Source organism: Orycteropus afer, unplaced genomic scaffold (genome assembly GCF_000298275.1).
Source record: "Orycteropus afer afer isolate SDZICR_OR568_19922 unplaced genomic scaffold, OryAfe1.0 scaffold00130, whole genome shotgun sequence".
Taxonomy (NCBI): domain Eukaryota; kingdom Metazoa; phylum Chordata; class Mammalia; order Tubulidentata; family Orycteropodidae; genus Orycteropus; species Orycteropus afer.
In genome coordinates, this window is record NW_006921717.1 from 6,747,364 (window position 1) to 6,767,586 (window position 20,223).

The window sequence follows — 20,223 nt, forward strand, 5'->3', positions numbered from 1 at the left end:
GTCTTCTGCCCATTTTTTAATTGGATTGTTTGTCTTTTTGTTATTGAGGTGTTGGAGTGTTCTATAAATTCTAGAGATAAGCCCCTTGTCAGATGTGTTATTACGCATCTTTGATTTTCTTCACACTTCTTTGCTCCAGACGAGGAGAGACCAGTTGTGGCACTTAGATGGCTTGCCACAGTTCCTTCAGAAAGTCTGACGGGCTTTAGGAATATTTACCATTTTTGTGGGAGCACTGTTGGCACGAGAAAAGCTTCTGTAAGGTGCTTAAGAGAAATGTACACAAAGACAAGCCAGGCAGAAGTACACCTAATTTCTAGATGGGGCTTTGGCTGCAAACTCAGTGTTGAATTTCAGTCTGGTGAGCTTTGAGACTCCTCAGAGTCAGAAGACTGGCCTGAGCAGGGTCAAGGGGCTGCCTTTTCCCTTGGCTTCACTTTGGTTATTTTTTGCTCTGTTAGAGGTGAGGGTAGTAGTGAAGGTAAGGAGGTGCTTTTTTTTTTCCTTTTTTTTAAATTGAGGTGTAACTCACATAAGCCCGTTTAAAGTGTACAATTCTATGATTGACATATTACTGTAAAAAACATGGTGCCAACTGTAGAAGTGGTGTGATGGTAGCATCAGACCTCCTCACGTAGCTTCACAAGGGGAAGGAGGGAGGACCCTCATCAGCTTTAGCAGCTCAAGGCTGTTGCTGTGAAGTGGAGGTAAAACATCCCTCCACCCTCCAAGCATTTGACTTTCCTGATAGCAGCCATTGCTCCCACAGCATTCTGATTGGCTGGGTTCAACAGTTTGTTGCAGTGGCCACACAGAACGACTGACAATACTTTAAATTAATGGGGTTCATTAGAGAAGTAACAGGTTATAGTGCAGGATAAGAAATGACTCGGGATACAGTTTTGCGGTTGGGACAGCTTCTTGATATTGCCCACAGCAGCAGGCTTCTCCCTGGCCCTTGGCCTCTTGCCCCTTGGGTCTCTTGGGCCGGCCTATCCTATACTCTGCTTGGGCAAGTGTTACAAAGTTCTTTGGTTCCACCACTAAGTAGCCAGAGGTACCCTACTCTGCCAGTAAGCCTCATCCCAAAGACACTCAGCTCTCAAGCTCCATAAGTTGGCAGGCCTAGATCCATGGATAAGTGACTGGAGGCTCCCCACTCCGTCAGGAAGCCTCCCGGCTAAAAGTAGTCAGCTCTCTGAGCTCCGTGGTTTGGCTCCCGTGCTGTCTTGCACCGATCTCCTGGTTCTGCTGCCACTGTTTCTCTGTTGCCGCCTCTCACTGTCTTGCACCAACTCTGGTGTTACAGCTTGCTCCATCTCCTGGGTCTAGGAGGTCCTCAGCACAGGGACTCCTGGTCCATAGGACACACTCCGCTGTTGTCTCTTCTTAGTGCTAGTGAAGTCCCCCCTGTCTGCCTCTCGAATGGCTCATTTTAAGCCTAGTGGGATGGCAAAATGGAAAGGCCTCTTTTGGGGTCCCTTATTTGTATGGTCCCATCCCTGCAAGAGTCCCATGCACCTTGTTTGCATTAATAGAAAGCTGTCCAGTCCCCTTGGTGGGCTACTGACACCTCATTTGCATAGTCCCACCTAATCATTTGGTGGGAGTTACTGGACCATGGCTAGAAAGGCCCTATAAAAGCATTCTGTCGCACTGCAATTACAGAGCTATGGAGTTGTATGACCATCATCACAATCTAATACCAGAACACTTTCATCTCACCAAAAGGCAGCCCCCATCCATAATCAGTCACTCCCCATCTGTGACTCAGGCCTAGGTGCCCAGCCTACCCTCACTTACATTACTAATTAACCCTAGCCAGCATTCACAGTCATCCTCTCTGCCGAGCATCTCGGTGTCATTCTGAGTCCCTTGTTGGAACGCTGAGACTTAGTGGGAAAGTTTCACTGGCATCAACCCCAGAAAGGTTAAAGATTTGCCACCAAACACACCTCATTTCCTCTATTCCTAGTTCCTTCATCCATTGATTCTTATCCAGCCGCATAACCCCTCAGGATGATATATAAAAACCATGATGGTAAAGCTTTTGTCTTTAATCAGAGAGGGTATGGGCTAAAAAAGTACTGAAAGATACTGCCCTAGCCCATAGTGAGTCACCTCCAAAATGAGGGCACGGCCACGGGAGAGCCTGGAGCGTTCATCACTAACGGCCATTGAGGTCTTTCTTGACACACGTGCTTGTTCTCAGTCTGAGCTCCCTCTTGAACACAGCAGATCCTGCCAGATCCCTGCCAGATGACTACAGAGGCCAGGTGTGACTCTAAGCCAGCTGTCTGACTGAATTCTCTGAAACATGGAAATAGGTAGTAGGGGACGGGAAGGGTTTCTAGTTTATTCTGGACGGTAGATCCTGATTGGGAGCTCTGGTGGCGTACTGCCTAAGGCATTTGACTGCTAACCAGAAGGCTGGCGGTTCAAACCACTAGCCGCTCCTCGGAAGGAAGACTGGGCAATCTACTTCCATAGAGATACTGCCTTGGAAACCCAAGGAGGGGTCGCTGTGAGTCAGAACTGACTCTGCGGCAGTGAGTTTGGTTTTTGGTTTGATTGTTACTGTTGTTGTTATGTGCCATCAAGTTGGACCTGACTCACAGTGACCCCTCCTTAGGTTTCTGAGGCAGTATCACTTTGGAAGTAGATTGCCCAACCTTCCTTCCGAGGAGTGGCTGGTGGGTTTGAACTGCCAGCCTTCTGGTTAGCAGTCAAGTGCCATAGGCACTATGCTACCAGAGCTCCATTTTGGTTTGGTGTAGATCCTTATTAAACACGTGATTTGGAAAAACACTCTCCCACTCTGAGCTATTTCTTCACTTTTTGGTAGCGTCTTTTGAAACACAAAAGTTAAAAAAAAAAAAAAAGTAAAATTCCCATGACATAAAATTAAAACTTTAAAAATTGAACAAGTCAGTGGCATTTAGCACATTCACAATGTTGTATGTCTACCAGCTCTGTTGTAAAACGTCTCTATCACCCATTCATAAGCAGTTACCTCCCACTCCTCTTTTCTGCAGTTCCTGGTGACAATCAGTGTGCTCTGTCTCTGGGTTGACCTACTCTGGATATCCCATACAAAGGAAATTACACAGTGTGTGTCCTTTTTGCATCTGGCTGCTTTCACTTGGCTGTTTTCCAGGTTCATCCACATTGTAACGTGTATCACACTGTAGCACGTATCAGTAATGCGTTCCTTCTTAGGAAAAGCTTTTAATTTGAATGAAGTCCAGTTTACCTGTTCTTTTCTTGGTTCCTTGTGATGTGTCACACCTAAGAAACCGTTGTCTAATACAAGGTCACAAAGATTTACACCTTTATTTTTTTCTAAGAGTTTTGCAATTTTAACTCATACACTTAGGTTTTGGGTCCATTTTGCATTAAGTTTTGTGGAATGGTGTGAGGTAGGGGTTCAGCGTCATTCTTTTGTGTGGCTGTGTATTATCCCAGCACTGTTTCTGGAGACTTTTCTTTCCTCCGTTGGACTGTCTTGGCACTCTTGTCAGACATTAGTTTACTGTAGGCGTATGGGTTTATTTCTAAATTCCGTTCCTTTGAGCTGAGTGTTTATCCTTATACCAGCACCACGCTGTCTTAATTACATTCTTTTTATAAGCAGAATGAGGCTCCAGCTTTAGCATTGCCCAGGATACAAAAGAATATGGACTTTCTACCTCAAAGCACTCATGGCTTTCCTGCTCCTAATATTCTATCTTTTTAAAAAAATTAGGGCCCAGTGACTGTCATGGAGCTCGACCACAAGAGCGTGGCTGTCATATTGCTGTTATTCTTAGAGGAATGTTCCTTGGAGATAGGGATTGTGTGTTCCTATTTATGCTTAGCCACAGCATCCCTGACATGGATTCTTAGTAAGTATTAGAAGAGTTGAGTTAAATCACGGAAAGCTAGGGGCTGGGTCACAGGATAACCAGTGAAATCACATCATTGGCAAGAATCGGGAACAATGAAATTGATAAAGAGAGATTTTCAGTGGCAGACTAGGGTGACAGTAAAATGTGTAGGTGGGAGTGAGGGAGAGAATTGCTTTTCTGAATGTTCCCTGCTGTTACAGAAAGCAGCAGATACTCCTGGTTCCTGGGCTAGTCCCCATGTCAGAGCTTCTCACCCACTCATGGGTACCTGCCTCTGTTGTGCTTTGCCAGGGAGTGTTTGCCATTGTGGAGATGGGGGATGTGAATGCCCGGGAGGCCGTCTTGTCCCACCCTCAGCACAGCCTGAGAGGACGTCGCCTGCGGGTCCGGCCACGGGAGCAGAAGGAGTTCCAGAGTCCAGCTTCCAAGTCCCCCAAAGGGGCGGCCCCCGACAGTCACCAGCTGGCCAGAGCGCTAGCCGAGGCGCCAGACGTGGAGGCACAGATGGTGACGCTCGTGGGGCTCAGGGAGTTGTCCGAGGCGGAGCGGCAGCTTCGGAGCCTCGTGGTGTCGCTGATGCAGGAGGTCTTCGCAGAGTTCTTCCCTGGTGAGTGTCTCCTGCTGCCACACACACCTCTTGCCTGAGCCCTCCCTGCGCGTCACGTCCCTGTGTCTGCATCTCTGGTACCCCCACGTCAGCTCTTCGTTGGGTGTCGGGTTCATTTTTGTGCCCGATTATATTCTTTGGGAGCCCTGGTGGCTCAGTCTTTAAGTGCTCGGGCTGTCAACTGAAAGGTCGGTGGTTTGAAATCAACAGCTGCTCCAGGGGCGGAAGATGAGGCAGTCTGCCTCCATAGAGATTCACAGCCTTGGGAACCCTCTGGGGACAGTTCTGTTCTGTCCTGTAGGGACACTATGCGTTGGAGTTGATGGTGGTGGGTTTTGGTCCAGATGTGAGTGCCACTCCCAACTGCCCTCTAATGTCTCTTGACCTTTATTCTCTGCTCTGCACCCAGGCTGTGTGGTCCATCCTTTTGGCTCTTCCATAAACAGCTTTGACGTGCATGGCTGTGATCTTGACCTCTTCCTGGATCTGGGTGACTTAGAGGAGCCTCAGGTGAGTGACAAGGAGGCAGCTAAGAAGAGCCAGTAAGGACGGTCAGGGAACAGTAACTGTGCTCACAAGCCGCGTCACTGGGGGCAAGTCCTTGTCCTCGCCATGCCTTGTTCCTCATCTGTGAAATGGGGACCCTGGGCCTCTCTGGAAGGGTGATTGTAGAGAAATGTGAATATGGACGGGTATGAGATAGGATGAAGAGAATTGACAGGTGAAAAACTAGATTTCAAAATGGTGTGGGTAATATGATAGTATTTTGGTAAAATGGTATATAAAAAGATACACAACAAGGTGAGTTTTGGGTTGTAGTTTTTTGTTTACTTGTGTTTTCTACAATGTACAGATTATGTTTTTGTCATATCAGTGTCAAACCAAACCCATTGCTATTGAGTCAGTTCTAACTCCTAGTGACCCTGTAGGACAGTGGAATTGAACTGCCCATAGAGTTTCCAAGGCTGTCATCTTTATGGAAGGAGACCTCGTGGTGCAGTGGTAAGTGCCCAGCTGCTAACTGGAAAGTTAGCGGTTTGAACCCACCAGACCCTCCACAGGAGAAGGGTGTGGCAGAGTGCTTAACCACTGCACCACTAGGGCCCCCAATTTTAGAACAGGAAACCTTTTTTCAAAAAATAACACTCATTTTATCATTCTGTCTACACATACACCCCCTCCCCCCACAAATTCTCTCTTTTCTGGACCCTTAGAAAGTAGGTGGCATAGTATGCCTCTTACCCTTTGACATTCCAGTACGTGTTACGTAAGAACAAAGGTGTTCCAGTGTGTAACCACAGTGGGATGATCAGGCCGAGGACCCTTGAGCACTGGTACCGGGCTGTTGCCTGCAGTCCCTGCTGCAGTGTTGGCAGCTGTCTCTGGGGTGCGCTCTAGTCTTTGCTCTGCCTGTTTTTGTGTTTTGTGACAATCGTGTTTTTGAAGAATATAGGCCATTTACCTCATGGAATGGAAAGGTTACTTTTAATTTTAAAAAAGGGTGGTTGTGACGATTAAATGAGTTAACATATGTGAAGTCCTTAGAATAGCGCCTAGCTATTATCTAATAGTAATATTAGACAGGGAGCTCTGGTAGCATAGTGGCTAAGACACTTGCCTGCTAACCAGACGGCTGGCGGTTCAAACCCACCAGCCACTCCTCAGAAGGAAGGTTGGGCAATCCTGCTTCCGTAGTGATACTGCCTCGGAAACCCAAGGAGGGGTCGCTATGAGTCGGGTTTGACTCGACGGCACACAACAACATCATTAGATAGTGTTGTTCTGGGGACCAGAATGTTCCCCGGTTAGGGGACAGCAGGCGAGGTGTTCACTTGGCTCTTCTCTGCCCACAGCCAGCCCCCAAGGCTCCCGACTCTCCCTCCTTGGACTCGGCCCTGGCTTCCCCACTGGATCCTCAAGCCCTGGCCTGCTTCCCAGCCTCCCCTCCAGGCTCGCAGCCTCCAGCTTCTCCCCAGGATCCTGAGGCCCTGGACTTTGAAACCCTTTCCTCCTCCCTGGCACCCCAGACTCCAGACTCGGCTTTGGCCTCTGAGACCCTGGCCTCTCCCCAGTCCCTGCCTCCAGGCTCTCCCCTGCAGGAGGACAAGGGAGAGGAGGAGGAGCTGGGGAGGTCTCTGCAACTAGCAGAGGCCTTGAAGGAGGAGAAAACAGCGCGTGGAGCAATGCTGGAGCTTGTGGGGTCTATCCTGCGGGGCTGTGTGCCGGGGGTGTACCGAGTGCAAACCGTGCCCTCGGCCCGACGCCCGGTGGTCAAGTTCTGCCATCGGCCCTCAGGTCTCCACGGGGACGTCTCCCTCAGCAACCGGTACCTCTGTCGAGGGGATGCTTGGGGAAGGCCCACTGAGCATTCTGGGGTGGAGGAGGTGGGTCCTGGTTTGGGAAGCTCTTGTACCTGATGAGCCTGGAGGTTACTCTTGGGGGGGGTCCCACCCCTCTTCCAGCTTCTCATCCCCTCTGTCTGGCTCCGGTTCGGTGTTATATTATTATTATCTTAAAATTTTTATTGTGATTTAGGTGAAAGTTTACAGAACAAAGTCATTTTCCATACGGCAGTTCACATATACTTTGTCTCATGACATTGACTGCAATTTACCACAATGCAACAGCTCCCCTCCACTTCTTCCCCATAGTTACCTCTTCCCTGGGTCCTTCCCTCCATGCGCTCCTGCCCTGAGCTATGTCCCTGTGCACACACAGCCCTTCTATTCTCCCGTGATTGTTCTCTCTGAGGAGTATATCTACCTAATGTAAATGTTCAGCTGATATGCCTGTCTTTTATTTGTCTGGAAGCCACAGGAGTGGGTTTAATTTGGAATATTATTTTTAAGGGATGTGAAAACAGGTTTCCTGGTTGAACAGATTTGGGAAATGCTAAGTTAAATGCATTGAGCTGTTCTTTCTCCCTCTCCCCTTTCCCTCTTTCCTCCCTCCTTTTCCTTCCCTCCCTGTCTTTGTTTCTTTGCATACCACAGGCTCTGAGCAGTTTTCTAATGTCCTCTGTGAATGTCCAAGATGGAAGATGGGCACATAACATGTAGTGTTTCCCTAACTCATTTCATCTCCTTTTGCCCACCTTCTCACAAGACCAGTGTTCTGGCAGCCACTTTGGGAAACCCTCTTCTGGCCTCTACTTCAGCTACAGTCTGGAGAGAACAGGGAGCGACAGCTCAGAAAGCTCCCCGGCCCTGACACTGTTGTCCCCTCTCTGCCCAGGCTGGCCCTGCATAACTCCCGCTTCCTGAGTCTTTGCTCCGAGCTGGATGGGCGAGTCCGGCCCCTTGTGTATACCCTCCGCTGCTGGGCTCAGAGTCGAGGGCTGTCAGGTGAGGACAAATCGGGACAGACTTGGGGCTGAGTTGATGTCAGGACAGAGGACACCAGGGAGAGAATGGGGGCTGGTACAGGAACGGGTGGTGAGAGAATGGCTGGGAACGGGGCCGGGAGCCTCGCTGATCTCCATGGACTCACTGTTCCCGCAGGGAGCGGCCCCCTCCTCAATAATTACGCCTTGACCTTGCTCGTGATCTATTTCCTTCAGACCAGGGCCCCTCCGGTGTTGCCCACTGTTGCCCAGCTCACCCAGAAAGCAGGTACAGTGGCTCGGCCTCCCCGGCTCGGTCTCGTTAGCCTCATCTCTCCTCTCCTCCGCCACAGGGCCACGCCGAGTCAGGGCAGTGAGCTCTCCTCAGCCCTCCCACGCCCCTCCCCCCTCCCCACGCAGTGGTTCTGTTTCCAGGCTGAGCAACACCTGTTTCACTCTACAGGTGAGGGAGAACAGGTCGAAGTTGACGGCTGGGACTGTAGTTTCCCCCGTGACGCCTCGAGACTGGAGCCCAGCACCAACGTGGAGCCCCTCAGTAAGTCTCAGGCCCTTGGAGAGGACGCGTGATTTTATCACGAGCGTAGGTGACATTCTTGCGTTTACTGTGGGCACAGTTTACTGTGGACAGAGAATATCGTGACCACCGTTACACAGACGGAGAGGAGGCGCCCCAGAGCAGTCTCCCCTTGCCAGAGGTGGCTTGCCTGAGGCTAAGCTGCTGGCCAGCGGGAGGAGCAGCACCTGGGGAAGGGTGTTCCTGGGGCACAGAGAGGGGGCGGGACCTTTTGGGGGGCAGGGACCAGAGAAGCCTAGCTTCTGGGCCCTCTTCTGAGCCACTTGGAAGAGAAACAGTGCTGCTAAGGAAATGACTCGGGTGTAGAACTTGTCTCCTGTAGTTTCAGGTCTGGCCTGTACCTGTTGCTGTCCAGTCAGTTCTCATAGCGACCCTCCAGGACACAGGAAAACTGCCCCCTAGGATTTCTAAGGCTGTACTGTTTCTGTTTATGGAAGGAGCTTTGGTGGCATAGTGCCTAAGGCATGTGACTGCTAACCAGAAGCCTGGCAGTTCAAACCTACCAGCCACTCCTCAGAAGGAAGAATGGGCAATCCACTTCTGTAGAGAAACTGCCTTGGAAACCCAAGGAGGGGTCTCTATGAGTCGGATCCCACTCGATGGCAGTGAGTTTAGTTTTTTGGTTTAATCTTTACGGAAGCAGATTACCACATCTTTTCTCCTGCAGAGTGGCTGGTGGGTTCGAACTGCCAACCTTTTGGTTAACAGCTGAGCTCTTAACCACTGTGCGTGTAGGTGACCCCTTTCTCCAATCTTCCTTCACCTCCAGGGTCCCTGCTAGCCCAGTTCTTCTCCTGTGTCTCTTGCTGGGATCTTCGTGGCTCACTGCTGTCTCTGCGGGAGGGCCAGGCACTGCCCGTGGCAGGAGGCCTGCCCTCTACTCTCTGGGGGGGCCTGCGCCTCGGCCCCCTGAATCTTCAGGACCCCTTTGACCTGAGTCACAATGTGGCAGCCAACGTGACCAGCCGGGTAGCTGGGCGGCTACAGAACTGCTGCCGAGTGGCAGCCAATTACTGCCGGAGCCTCCAGTACCAGCATCGCTCCTCCCGGGGTCGGGACTGGGGGCTGCTTCCCCTCCTGCAGCCCAGTCCCCCTAGCTCCCTGCTGTCTGCTACACCCATCCCCTTACCCCCCTTTCCCTTCGCCCAGCTCACTGTGGCCCTGGTCCAGTTGTTAAAGGAAGCACTGGGATGCCATATAGAGCAGGGAACCAAGAGATCGCGGCCCGAAGGAGGCAGAGCCGGGGAGTCTCCCCAGGGAGGGACGAGCAAAAGACTGAAACGAGACAGACAGACTCAGGGCTGTGAGGAGGGGAAGGGAGGGCAGCTGGGCTGTGCAGGGGGCCCCAGCGACGACGAGGTGGAAGAGATGGTGGTGGAAGTCGGTGAGACGGTGCGGGACTGGGCCATGCAGAGCCCTGGGCAGCCCAGGGAGCCGTCGCTGATGACTGGAGAGCATGTAGCCACCGGAGCAGGGAGCCAGCCAGGCTGTGTCGCCCTGGCACGACACGATGCAGCCCACGGAGGGTCACAGGGTGAGACAGGCGAGGGGGCAGCACTTCCCGCCTCTGTGAGCTGGCGCTGTGCCTTGTGGCACCGAGTGTGGCAGGGGCGGCGGCGTGCCCGGAGACGCTTACAGCAGCAAACCAAGGAAGGTGGTGGAGGGGGTGCTGGCGCCGGAGCGGAGTGGCTGGTGACCGAGGCTCAGGTGACCCAGGAGCTGAGGGGACTTGGGGGTGGTGAACAGAGGCCGGAGGCTGAGCCCCTCCTGACCTTTGTGGCCTCTGCCTCCCCGGCAGAGCAGGCTCTCACGGTGACCCCACTCCAGGACACCCAAGGTCTGTTCCCTGAGCTCCACCACTTCTTACAGGTTTTCCTCCCTCAAGCGCTTAGACATCTCCTCAAGTGAAGATACGACATGCTAAAGGGCAATAAAGCTGCTGGTTTAATACAAATGCTTCCTGGTTTTCTCTCCTTTCCCTTGGTGGTAGGCCTCCTTCCACCCAATAAGTCCTCTTCCCTCCTTCCCCTGCCCCAAACCTTAGATGCCACCCTCTCCCACGGGTCTTCTCTGAGCAGTCTGTCTAAAAGAGGTCTCCCTGGTATTCTCCACCTCAGCACCCCTTTCTTTCCTTCATACCATTTATCACAGCTGGCAGGGAGAGCCAAGACAGCACGGTGCCTGACACCTGAGTCTTGATTGACAGTGTGCTCAGCAGGTTGGACAGTCTGTGTGAGAAGAGCCAAGTTTGCCTTGACATTTCCTGTGCTGCCCCACAGACGTATGGATGGTAACTGGGCCCATGATTTGGGCTAAGGGTCCTTCATCCATTCTTTCCTTGAAGAAGTCATCCTGCTTTTAAATTGGGTTAAAAGATTTTCAAATCTATGGGAAAAAGTACTCAGCCATGACATACCCACCAAGGGACTTAGCTCTAAAATTTATAGAAAACTCCCCAACACCTCAACAACAAAAAGGAAATCCAATTGAAAAACGGGCAGAAGACATGAGTAGACACTTCACCAAAGGAGATAAATCAGGTGGCTAACAAACATGAAGAAATGTTCATGATCAGTACCCATTAGAGAGATGCAAATCAAAACAACAATGAGATACCATCTCACCCCAGCACTAATGGCCAAGTTCAACGAGACAGAACATAACAAATGCTGGAGAGGATGTGGAGAGATTGGAACTCTCATACACTGCTGGTGGGACTATAAAATGATACAACTGTGGAAATCAATATGGCGATTCCTTAAAGAGTTGGAAGTAGAAATAACATTTGATCCAGCAATCAAGGTATATATCCTAAAGAAGTGAGAGCCAAGACGAGCAGATATAAGCACACCCTTGTTAATCACAGCACTAATCACAATAGCAAAAAGATGGAAATAACCTAGGTGCCCATCAGCAAAAGAATGGATAACCAAGTTATGGTATAACACACAATGGCATACTATGTAACAGTAAAGAATAAGGTAGAATCTGCAAAACACCGCATAACATGGATGAACTTGGAGGACTATGCTGAGTGAAGGAAATCAATTACAGAAGAATAAATACTGTATTAGTTCACTATTGTAAAAAGTCAAGGAAAAGTTTATATATGGAAGGAAACTTGCTTTGTTGGTTACAGTGGGGGGAGGGGAGGGAACACTTAGATAGTAGAGACAAGTATTGATTTGGGTGAAGGGAAGGGCAGTGTACCAAAAGTGAGTGTTCAGCACGGTGGCACTAAGGAAGACAGAGGTACGTGGGAGGTACGGACAACAATGATGAACCCTGTTGCATGTTCAGTACTGCGTTGTCAGTGATGGCAAACATTGATGTACAGGTGGATAGATGGGTGGGCAGGCTGAATGAACAGGTATGTCTAGGCAGGGGGGAGTGTGCCCATGACCACATACAGGGTTGGTAGACGATGTTTCTACATGTGTATTTGTATGTGCTGTAAGAATGTCCAGGTATATAGTAGAGCTGACAAGGGGCAAGGTTGTGGTGGCTGTTTGGCCACAGCCAGCCACCCTAAGGGAGTGAGTAGTTGGACCTGTGGGCTTGGGACCATGGCCACCGGCAACATCAAGCTCAATCAGCATTAACATACTACACAAAAACGTTCTACATCCTACTTTGGTGAGTAGTGACTGGGGTATTAAAAGCTTGCAAGTGGCCATCTAGATGCAGTGATGGGTCTTTCCTCATCCAGAGCAAATAAGAATGAAGAAAAGCCAAGAGGCATGGAAACAGTCCAAGGGCCTAGTGGACCATGTGATCCTCAGCCTATATGACCACGAGACCAGAAGAACTAGGTGGTGCCCAGCTACCACTGTCAACCACTTGGAAAGGGGTTGGTGCAGGAGATCTTGGATAGAGTGGGAGAACAATGTGGAACAAAACTCAAAAATCATAAAAAAAAAGACCAGGTTTGCTGCTCTGATAGAGCCTCGTGAAACCCCTATGACTATGGCCCCTAGTTACCCTTCAGTCTGGAACTGAACTTCTGTGGCTTCCAGCCACACAATAGACATGAGGTGAACACTTACATAGGTAGATAGACTCCTTGGAGCATTGTGGGAGAACAGAAGGGCAGTGTTTGCACAGTGAGACAGATGGGGGGCCGGCAGGGAGTGCATGGCAGGGGAAGGACACAGGGAAGAGATGACTAGGGAGAGGAAGTGGGAAAAGAACTGTTACATGGTGGGGAATTGCAGTCAATGTCATGAAACAATGTGTATGAACTGCTGTCTGGAAAAAGAATTTTCACCTAAATCACAAAAATTTAAAAAATACATACATATATTTTCAAATCCGAATCGCAACTCATGAGAATGTTACCCAAAATTACCTAAAATCCCGTCCAGAGTCAGAGCCCAGCCTCCCGGCCAGAGGTGGCAACAGTATTGTGTCCTCTCGCCCCTTCCCTGACTGAGGCCACAGGACTAGTGCCCTTTCCGCAGTAACAGCATCTTGGAACTGCAAAGGTGGTTAAAGTGAGCAAACCTAACATGTACAGATGGTTTCAGACTCGCGCTCCTACTAGAGAGAGGTCTCTTTGTCCGGACGAAAAGGAGTTGGGCAAACTGCCACCTCGGTGCAGGAGCTGTTTTTCTCTGCTGTGTCACACCGTCACAGTGGGGGTTTGGCAGAACCTCCACCAAGTCCCTTCTCTCTGGACCTGCAGGGGGGCGCTTCTGGGCCCCAGCGCAGTGCTGGCTGACCGCTGTGCCACGTAGCCGGGGAGGGGCGGCTTTTCCAGTCGTTCTCACAGTTTCCCTTCCCCGGTGATCCAGCTCTACTGCCGGACCCCAATTGGTTATACCTGAGAGGTGGACTGGCCCTGAGTGCCCCAATACGCAGGCGCCAGCTTTTCCGCCGGCCAGTAGGCCCCACCCCCTTTTGCCACTTCAGCCGCTGCTGGATTCCGAACTGTCGTGCGTATGCCTTCTATGCCGTCCTCGCTTTCCGGCTGCTGTTTCTCCAAAGCTCTCCCCTTCCCCCCTCCCCTTTCCCCGTGGCGGCTTACTTTGCGGCAGCGCCGAGAGCCCCACCCCCTTTCTCTGCGGAATCACCATGGCGGCTGGGGTAAGTTTGCCGGGCTCTAACGAGCCAGGTCACCCTATCCACCGCCATCCTCTGCCCGAGTGGGACCAGTGGGCGCTAGAGGAGTTCTGGAGCCGAGTAGGGAACTGACTTGGGGTCTAGAGACCTTACTGTTGGACAGCGGGGCTCTCGGAGCGTGGAAGGGAACTGAGGCTGGGGCTCTTGGAGGCCAGAGGTGCATGGGTCGGGGTAGAGCAGAAAAAGAGCTGTCGGATCCGGGCCTTCTGGGACCTTGAAAGGGGGTTCCGGTTCATTGTCGCCTCGAGACATGGCACCCGGGCAGGCTGACGGAACTTTGGGGATCGTTTTGTGGGACGGCAGCGGGGGGACACGGTGAAAGAGGAGCGTCTTTGTGGACAGATGTGGCTGGCCACGATCAAGGGTCTTTTCAGGGGGGGTTTGGGAACGAAAGGACTCTCCGGACTGTGGAGTCAGGCCGAAGGAGGGCAGGCAAGATCAGGGAACTCATCTGCGGGACGGAAGGGGTGGTCTGCGTGACAAGGACCGGAAGGGTCTTGAGAGAGAGGAGTTGATTCGGGAAGGGGGCAGGTGCTTCAGTATCTCCATGGCGGTTCTGAGGGGGGTTTGCACGTCTCAGCGGGTATGTGCGCCTTAGAGACAGGGGCGATGCTGGTGAAGGGGCGAGCGCTCGGCACCCATCAATGAATGGGAGACGGCTCTGGGAGGGGCGGGGTGCCGTGGTTGGCCGCAGATGGAGCAGTCAGCTACAAGTTTGGGTTTCTCGGCGATACATTGAGGGAAGAAAATGCTTCTAGAGATGTCCTTAGGAAAGGTCAGATCTGTCAACAAGCTTTATTTAGCAGTTGGTGTGTAGTTCTGTTTTTGGAATTTCGAGGGACTCTGATTACATATGACAGGTACTAACGAACTTGGTTCACCAGCGGGAGTAAAAAGATCGAGTTGAATAGATAGCAGTTATTCTCAGGGGAAGAATTCTAGGAGGTGGCATTTAGAATGGAGACCCTCTCCTCCAATTCTTTTTCCCTGTTCTTTCTGGCACAGACCCTGTACACATACCCTGAAAACTGGAGGGCCTTCAAAGCCCTCATCGCTGCTCAGTACAGCGGGGCTCAGATCCGCGTGCTCTCCGCACCACCCCACTTCCACTTTGGCGTAACCAACCGCACCCCTGAATTTCTCCGCAAATTTCCTGCCGGCAAGGTGAGTAGGGTCAGAGAGAGAGGGAGCCCTTTGGCCCTGAGAATTCACGGAGCCCAAGATCCCATCACTCTGGAGAAAGCCTTCATCCTTCAACAGGCACTTCCTGTGTTGTGTTCCTTGAAATGTGCATGACTTAAAATTGTTTTTTTTTTTTTTTTCTTTCTTTTGAGATAATTGCAGACCCACACATAGTTGTAAGAAGCAATACAGAGATAGGCAATGATTTTTAATGAAATCCACAGGCTGGCTTCTTTCAACCTGCAGGAAAGAGAATGAGTTTTGATCCAGTGGTCTCAGTGTGAATATATGGAGTATCTGCTACCAGCAGGTTCTTTCCCCAAAGGGCTCACAGAGACATGATAATCACTGCGAAAGGTCTAAAGCAATCAGGTGCTGTGTGGGTAGCACCCTAGTGAATGGTGTAGTCAGGAATGTCAGACTGCTTTCTAGTCTCGTAGTCTGATTGGGGGACGCTAAACAAATACCTGATAATGCCCGAGTCATGGATTTATTCCTTCAGATACTGAGAGTTCATGTACAGGATATCCTGTGTTACTCAAGTATTTTCTGATTTTTGAGTTTGAGGTAGTATTAAGAGTCTGGATAGTAAAAATTGTCAATCCTGTATAGAAAAATTTATTCAAAGCGATTCAATTCCTAGAATAGGTTAGTGAACATCCCTGTGTATTTCACTTTATCTTTTGACTGCTTTGTCCTCAGGTCCCAGCATTTGAGGGTGACGATGGATTCTGTGTGTTTGAGAGCAACGCCATTGCCTACTATGGTAATTTGCAGGGGGGCGAGGAATGGGAGAGTCTGCAGGTGGTGAGGGGTGTGGGAGCAGAGAGTGAGCTGGCGCGGACGAGAAGATTCTCGGGCCTCTCGGGCCTGGGCTGATGTTGGCGTGGCCCCAGAATCCCTGACCTTTGTGTCTGCCTGTGCAGTGAGCAACGAGGAGCTGCGGGGAAGTAGTCCAGAGACAGCAGCCCAAGTGGTGCAGTGGGTGAGCTTTGCCGACAGCGACATAGTTGCCCCAGCCAGTACTTGGGTGTTCCCCACTCTGGGCATCATGCATCACAACAAGCAGGTGAGCCTGGGGCTTTTGGGGGGAAGCAGGGGCTCCTGAGTGTCACACAGTAAGAAATAAAACAGAGAAAAGGAGATGCCTGAAGAACACGTGGGCAGTGAGAGGGTTGATCTTTGGGGTACAATAAGGGTGGCATAGTGGGCTGTTAAGGCATCTGGATTCTGGGTTAGACAGACCCTGTGGAGGAAGTGTCAAGGTCATGAGTAGTCAGAGGAAAGGTTTTTGTTGTGGGAGGTTATACTAAACAGTAACGGATGGTTAGACCCGGTGGCCTCCAAGTTCCTGCTGTATTCCAAGATCTATAACTCTGGTCGATAACAGCGGGAAATGAGGCCAGACTGCACCATGACAAAATTTAACACTGTGCTTCATTGGTGATACATTTGGAATGACCCTAGAGTCTGCCTCCATTGAAAGGGTGGGAATGAGCCAGGACTCAGTAAGTGAAATAGTTACCTTGGTTCTAGCAATGGGTGTGTGGGGATAGGGATTGGTATCCGCTGACTGCTAACTTATATTCAATAGGCCACAGAGAATGCCAAGGAGGAGGTAAGACGAATTCTGGGCCTGCTGGATGCTCACTTGAAAACGAGGACCTTCCTGGTGGGCGAGCGTGTGACCCTGGCTGACATCACAGTTGTCTGCACTCTGTTATGGCTCTACAAACAGGTGAAGTGTATAAGAAAGTCTAGTTGGCACAGGGTAGGTAGGGACCAGAAAAAAAATCACAAGCCTTGCAGGTACCCCAGGCTCTGCAGTGGGCATGGATGTCATGGGGTCTAAGGGAACAGCTGGTCCGTGGGGCTGTTGGAATCCCAGGATTCCGTATCAGGACTCTGATTCCCTTCTCTTTTCTGAAAAGTTTGGTGCTGCCCCATCACCTGAATTTTTTTGTGGCAGCTGAGACAGTTTGTTGCCATATTTCTTGGGACGCTCAGTTGTGCTCAGGTGACAGGTGTGGTAGCTTCAGCATCTGGATCTTTTGGAGGTCTAGATTTTGTCACTACTTGTAGGGGAGTGTGAGGGTGTATGTGTGTGAACAAACTCCTTTAGTCTTTTTTTTTCTTTGAAATAATAAAACAGGAGAAGTGTAATCCTTTAGGATGTTAAAAGAGTTACCAAAAAGCTTGTTATCTCAGACTGATCCTGGTCCAGAATAGTAGTATGATAATAGCATAGAAAAGATGGTGCGTCTTTGGTTAAATGCTTGGCTGCTTACTGAAGGGTCGGTGGTTCGAACCCCCCAGCTGCTCCGCGATAGAAAGGTGTGGCAGTGTGCGTCCCTGAAGATGACAGCCTTGGATGTCCTGTGAGGCAGTTCTACTCTGTCCTGTGGCATCACTGCGAGTTGGAATGAACTTGATGGCCACGAGGTTTTCTGTTTGTGTTTGTTGTGTTGTGTGACAGACTTTGTGCCAGGGGCCTCTCAGGGACCTGTTAGCAGGTCTTTACCTTTTGTGTGGGTGAAGAGAGATGTCACCTGCCCAAGGTCACACAGTTAGTATGTAAACCCAACACCTGCTGCCACTGAGTCGATTCTGACTCACAGCGACCCTCTAGGAAAAGGTAGAACTGCCCCATAGAGTTTTTAGGGCTGTAAATCTTTGTGGAAACAGAATGCCTCATCTTTTTCCTGCAGAGTGGCCGGTGGGTTCAAACCACTGCACCACCAGAGCTCCTACCTAGTATCTGGTAGAGTGGGATTTGAACCCAAGTACTGCAGAACCAGCATTTCCAATTGCTGTTCCTGCCTCAATGGTAAGATGTTTTCATCTGACCTCAGCAAAATAAAAATGGCCACAGGGAGCTAAGCTTCATTTAAAGAATTATTCCTTAACTTGAAACCATTAACCTTTTTTGCTGTTGAATATTCTTTACTTTTTGAAGTGTAATAATAGTGGCAAAATAAGTAGTTGATAGCCTTCTATTGGTTCCCAACCTTTAAAAAAATTTTTTTTAGTAACATGAGATTGAAAAGATTGGAGACAATAGACACAAAATGGTTTTTGTAAAGGAGTGAGGTACTGTGTGGTTTTATTCCTACTGAGATACTCTGATCCATGATAAGTAGATGGTGACCTGTTAAATTGTACTAGATTGCTAAAAAGAGATCAGGAAAGCAGCCCTGGTGGGGCAGTGGTTGATCAGTCAGCAGTTAACTGAAAGGTTGGTGGCTCAAATCCACCTAGCGGGTCCAGGGGAGAAAGACCTTATGATCTGTTCTTGTGGAGATTATGGCCTAAACCTCCACGGAGCAGTTCTGCTCAGCCACACAGGGTCACTGAGTCAGAGTCAGCTCAGTGGCACCCAGCAACAGCAGCCCCCAGGGCAAGACGGTTTTTAGGGAGCTGTCGTCTGGGGCCTTTGAGGGGGTGGTGAATGGTGCTTTGGTGTAGAAAGGGCCAAGTGACTGTCAGGCTCTGGCCAGAAACTCTTCAGGGCCTTTCTCTCCACTGACTTCATTTCTCCCTTTATATCCTGGCAGGTCCTAGAGCCTTCTTTCCGCCAAGCCTTCCCCAATACCAACCGCTGGTTCCTCACCTGCATTAACCAGCCCCAGTTCCGGGCCGTCTTGGGAGAGGTGAAACTCTGCGAGAAGATGGCCCAGTTTGATGGTGAGTCTGAGGAAAGGAGAGAAGCACATGTGAGGTCAAGCTGTAGGCAGCCAGGGGCAAGGTCTGGTTTGCTCAGTGTGGACCCTTTGATGGGCCTGTCTTGCTCTTGGATCCTGTGGACTTGGAGCGTAGACTGTCACATGGAGTAACTGTTCTGTGAGACTCGCTTTGTGTGTGCAGACGCATGTTCTCATGTTGATAACGTCGGGTTGCAGTGGAACATAGATTTGTTGCTGGCGTGTCTTTCCTCACACACAGAAAGTGGACTAGTGGCGTGCGGTCCAGAGCCCAGTCCTCCCTTCATTATCCCAGCCAGCATTTTCCCTCTTGTCCCATTTGCTCCCTGGTTTTGGAAGGCTGTGGGAAAGGTTAGGATGCTGATTTTTCTCTTCCTTTGCAGCTAAAAAGTTTGCAGAGAGCCAGCCTAAGAAGGACACCCCACGGAAAGAGAAGGGGCCACGGGAGGAGAAGCAGAAGCCCCAGGCCGAGCGGAAAGAAGAGAAGAAGGCGGCGGCTCCTGCCCCTGAGGATGAGATGGACGAATGTGAGCAGGCGCTGGCTGCCGAGCCAAAGGCCAAGGACCCCTTTGCTCACCTGCCCAAGAGGTAAGGCTGTTTGAGGGTGGAGGACTGGGACTCGAGAAGGCCTGGTCTCTAGTGTGTGTGTTTGTGTGTGCACGCACACGTGTGCACACTTCCTCTCTACTGTTGGTAGGTGCTGTCAAGTCAGTCCTGAGTCACAGCAACCTGTGTGCAACAGAACGAAACACTGCCTGGTCATGGGCCATCCTCGTAATCCTTGTTACACTTAAGCTCGGATTATATGTGTGTGGGTGTGTGTGTGTATTTGGATTATGTGTATATCTAGCAAGTATACTTGCTGTACTTGCAGCCACTGTGGCAGTCCATCTTACTGAGGGTCTTCCCCTTTTTTGCTGACCCTCTTTTTTCAGGGAATGGTCCCTTCTGACCACATGACCAAAGTAGGTGAGATAAAGTCTGGCCATTGTAGCTCCTAAGGAGCATTCTGGCTGCACTTCTTCCAGGACAGATCTGTTAACTCTGGCAGTCTATCTTATTTTCAGGCTCCTTACTCATTGTCCAGCTTTCACATGTATATGAGGCAATTGAAAATACCATGGCTTGGCTTAGGCGCACCTTAGTCTGCAGAGTGACGTCTTTGCTTCTAGGGCCTGGAGTTTTGGGTTGTCCATACTAAACCAAGGAGCTCTGGTGGCGTAGTGGGTAAGGGATTTGGCTGCTAACCAGAAGGTTGGCAGTTAAATCCAGGAGCTCCTCTGCGGGAGGAAGATGAGGCAGTCTGCTTCCATGGAGACTTACAGCCTTAGAAACCCACTGGGGGTCTGGTCACTTACATGAGTCAGAATCGAGTTGATGGTAGTGAGTTTGATTTGGTTTATATTGTATTAAAAGGTGTATTTTACTTGCATATTTGTAGATAAGGCAGACTTCCTGAAATTATCATCAAGACTTGAGTGAAGTTTGAAACTAGAAAGCAAGTTCCCGATACCTCTAGTATTTGGGAACGTTGGAATACCCTCTTTCTAGCAAAAAGCAAGCCGCGGGGACAGTATTTGGTGTGGAGGACAGTTGGTCTTCACGCTCATGAGTGTTTGTGATCGCTCGGAAGTGATAGGGGTGGTGCAGGCAGGAGGGCCAGAGAGTTGTGTGTCTGCTCTGCCTTTGTGGCTGGCTCTCAGAGGGGCTTGTATCCTTTGGTGGTTCTATTTTTGCTGTTCTGATGAGTCAGCCTGTACAGAAATGCTCACTAAGAGACAGGAGGATGACTGTGGCTACAGAGTGTC

The 20,223-nt window shown here is 50.3% G+C and overlaps 2 protein-coding genes across 2 annotated transcripts in view; both read left to right on the forward strand.

Annotated features, from left to right (window-relative positions):
• The window catches only part of TUT1 (terminal uridylyl transferase 1, U6 snRNA-specific), a 16,695-nt gene extending 6,376 nt beyond the window's left edge, over positions 1-10,319 (forward strand). Inside the window, exons 3-9 of the mRNA XM_007944887.2 lie at positions 4,179-4,494; positions 4,904-5,004; positions 6,348-6,820; positions 7,729-7,838; positions 7,995-8,105; positions 8,280-8,372; positions 9,181-10,319. Of these exons, the coding sequence (XP_007943078.2) occupies positions 4,179-4,494; positions 4,904-5,004; positions 6,348-6,820; positions 7,729-7,838; positions 7,995-8,105; positions 8,280-8,372; positions 9,181-10,319 (2,343 nt within the window). The remainder of the gene's footprint in view (positions 1-4,178; positions 4,495-4,903; positions 5,005-6,347; positions 6,821-7,728; positions 7,839-7,994; positions 8,106-8,279; positions 8,373-9,180) is intronic.
• A 3,165-nt stretch (positions 10,320-13,484) lies between these two features.
• The window catches only part of EEF1G (eukaryotic translation elongation factor 1 gamma), a 12,413-nt gene continuing 5,674 nt past the window's right edge, over positions 13,485-20,223 (forward strand). Inside the window, exons 1-7 of the mRNA XM_007944888.2 lie at positions 13,485-13,496; positions 14,538-14,696; positions 15,417-15,480; positions 15,641-15,783; positions 16,309-16,452; positions 18,269-18,398; positions 18,799-19,003. Coding sequence (XP_007943079.1) covers positions 13,485-13,496; positions 14,538-14,696; positions 15,417-15,480; positions 15,641-15,783; positions 16,309-16,452; positions 18,269-18,398; positions 18,799-19,003 — 857 coding nt within the window. The remainder of the gene's footprint in view (positions 13,497-14,537; positions 14,697-15,416; positions 15,481-15,640; positions 15,784-16,308; positions 16,453-18,268; positions 18,399-18,798; positions 19,004-20,223) is intronic.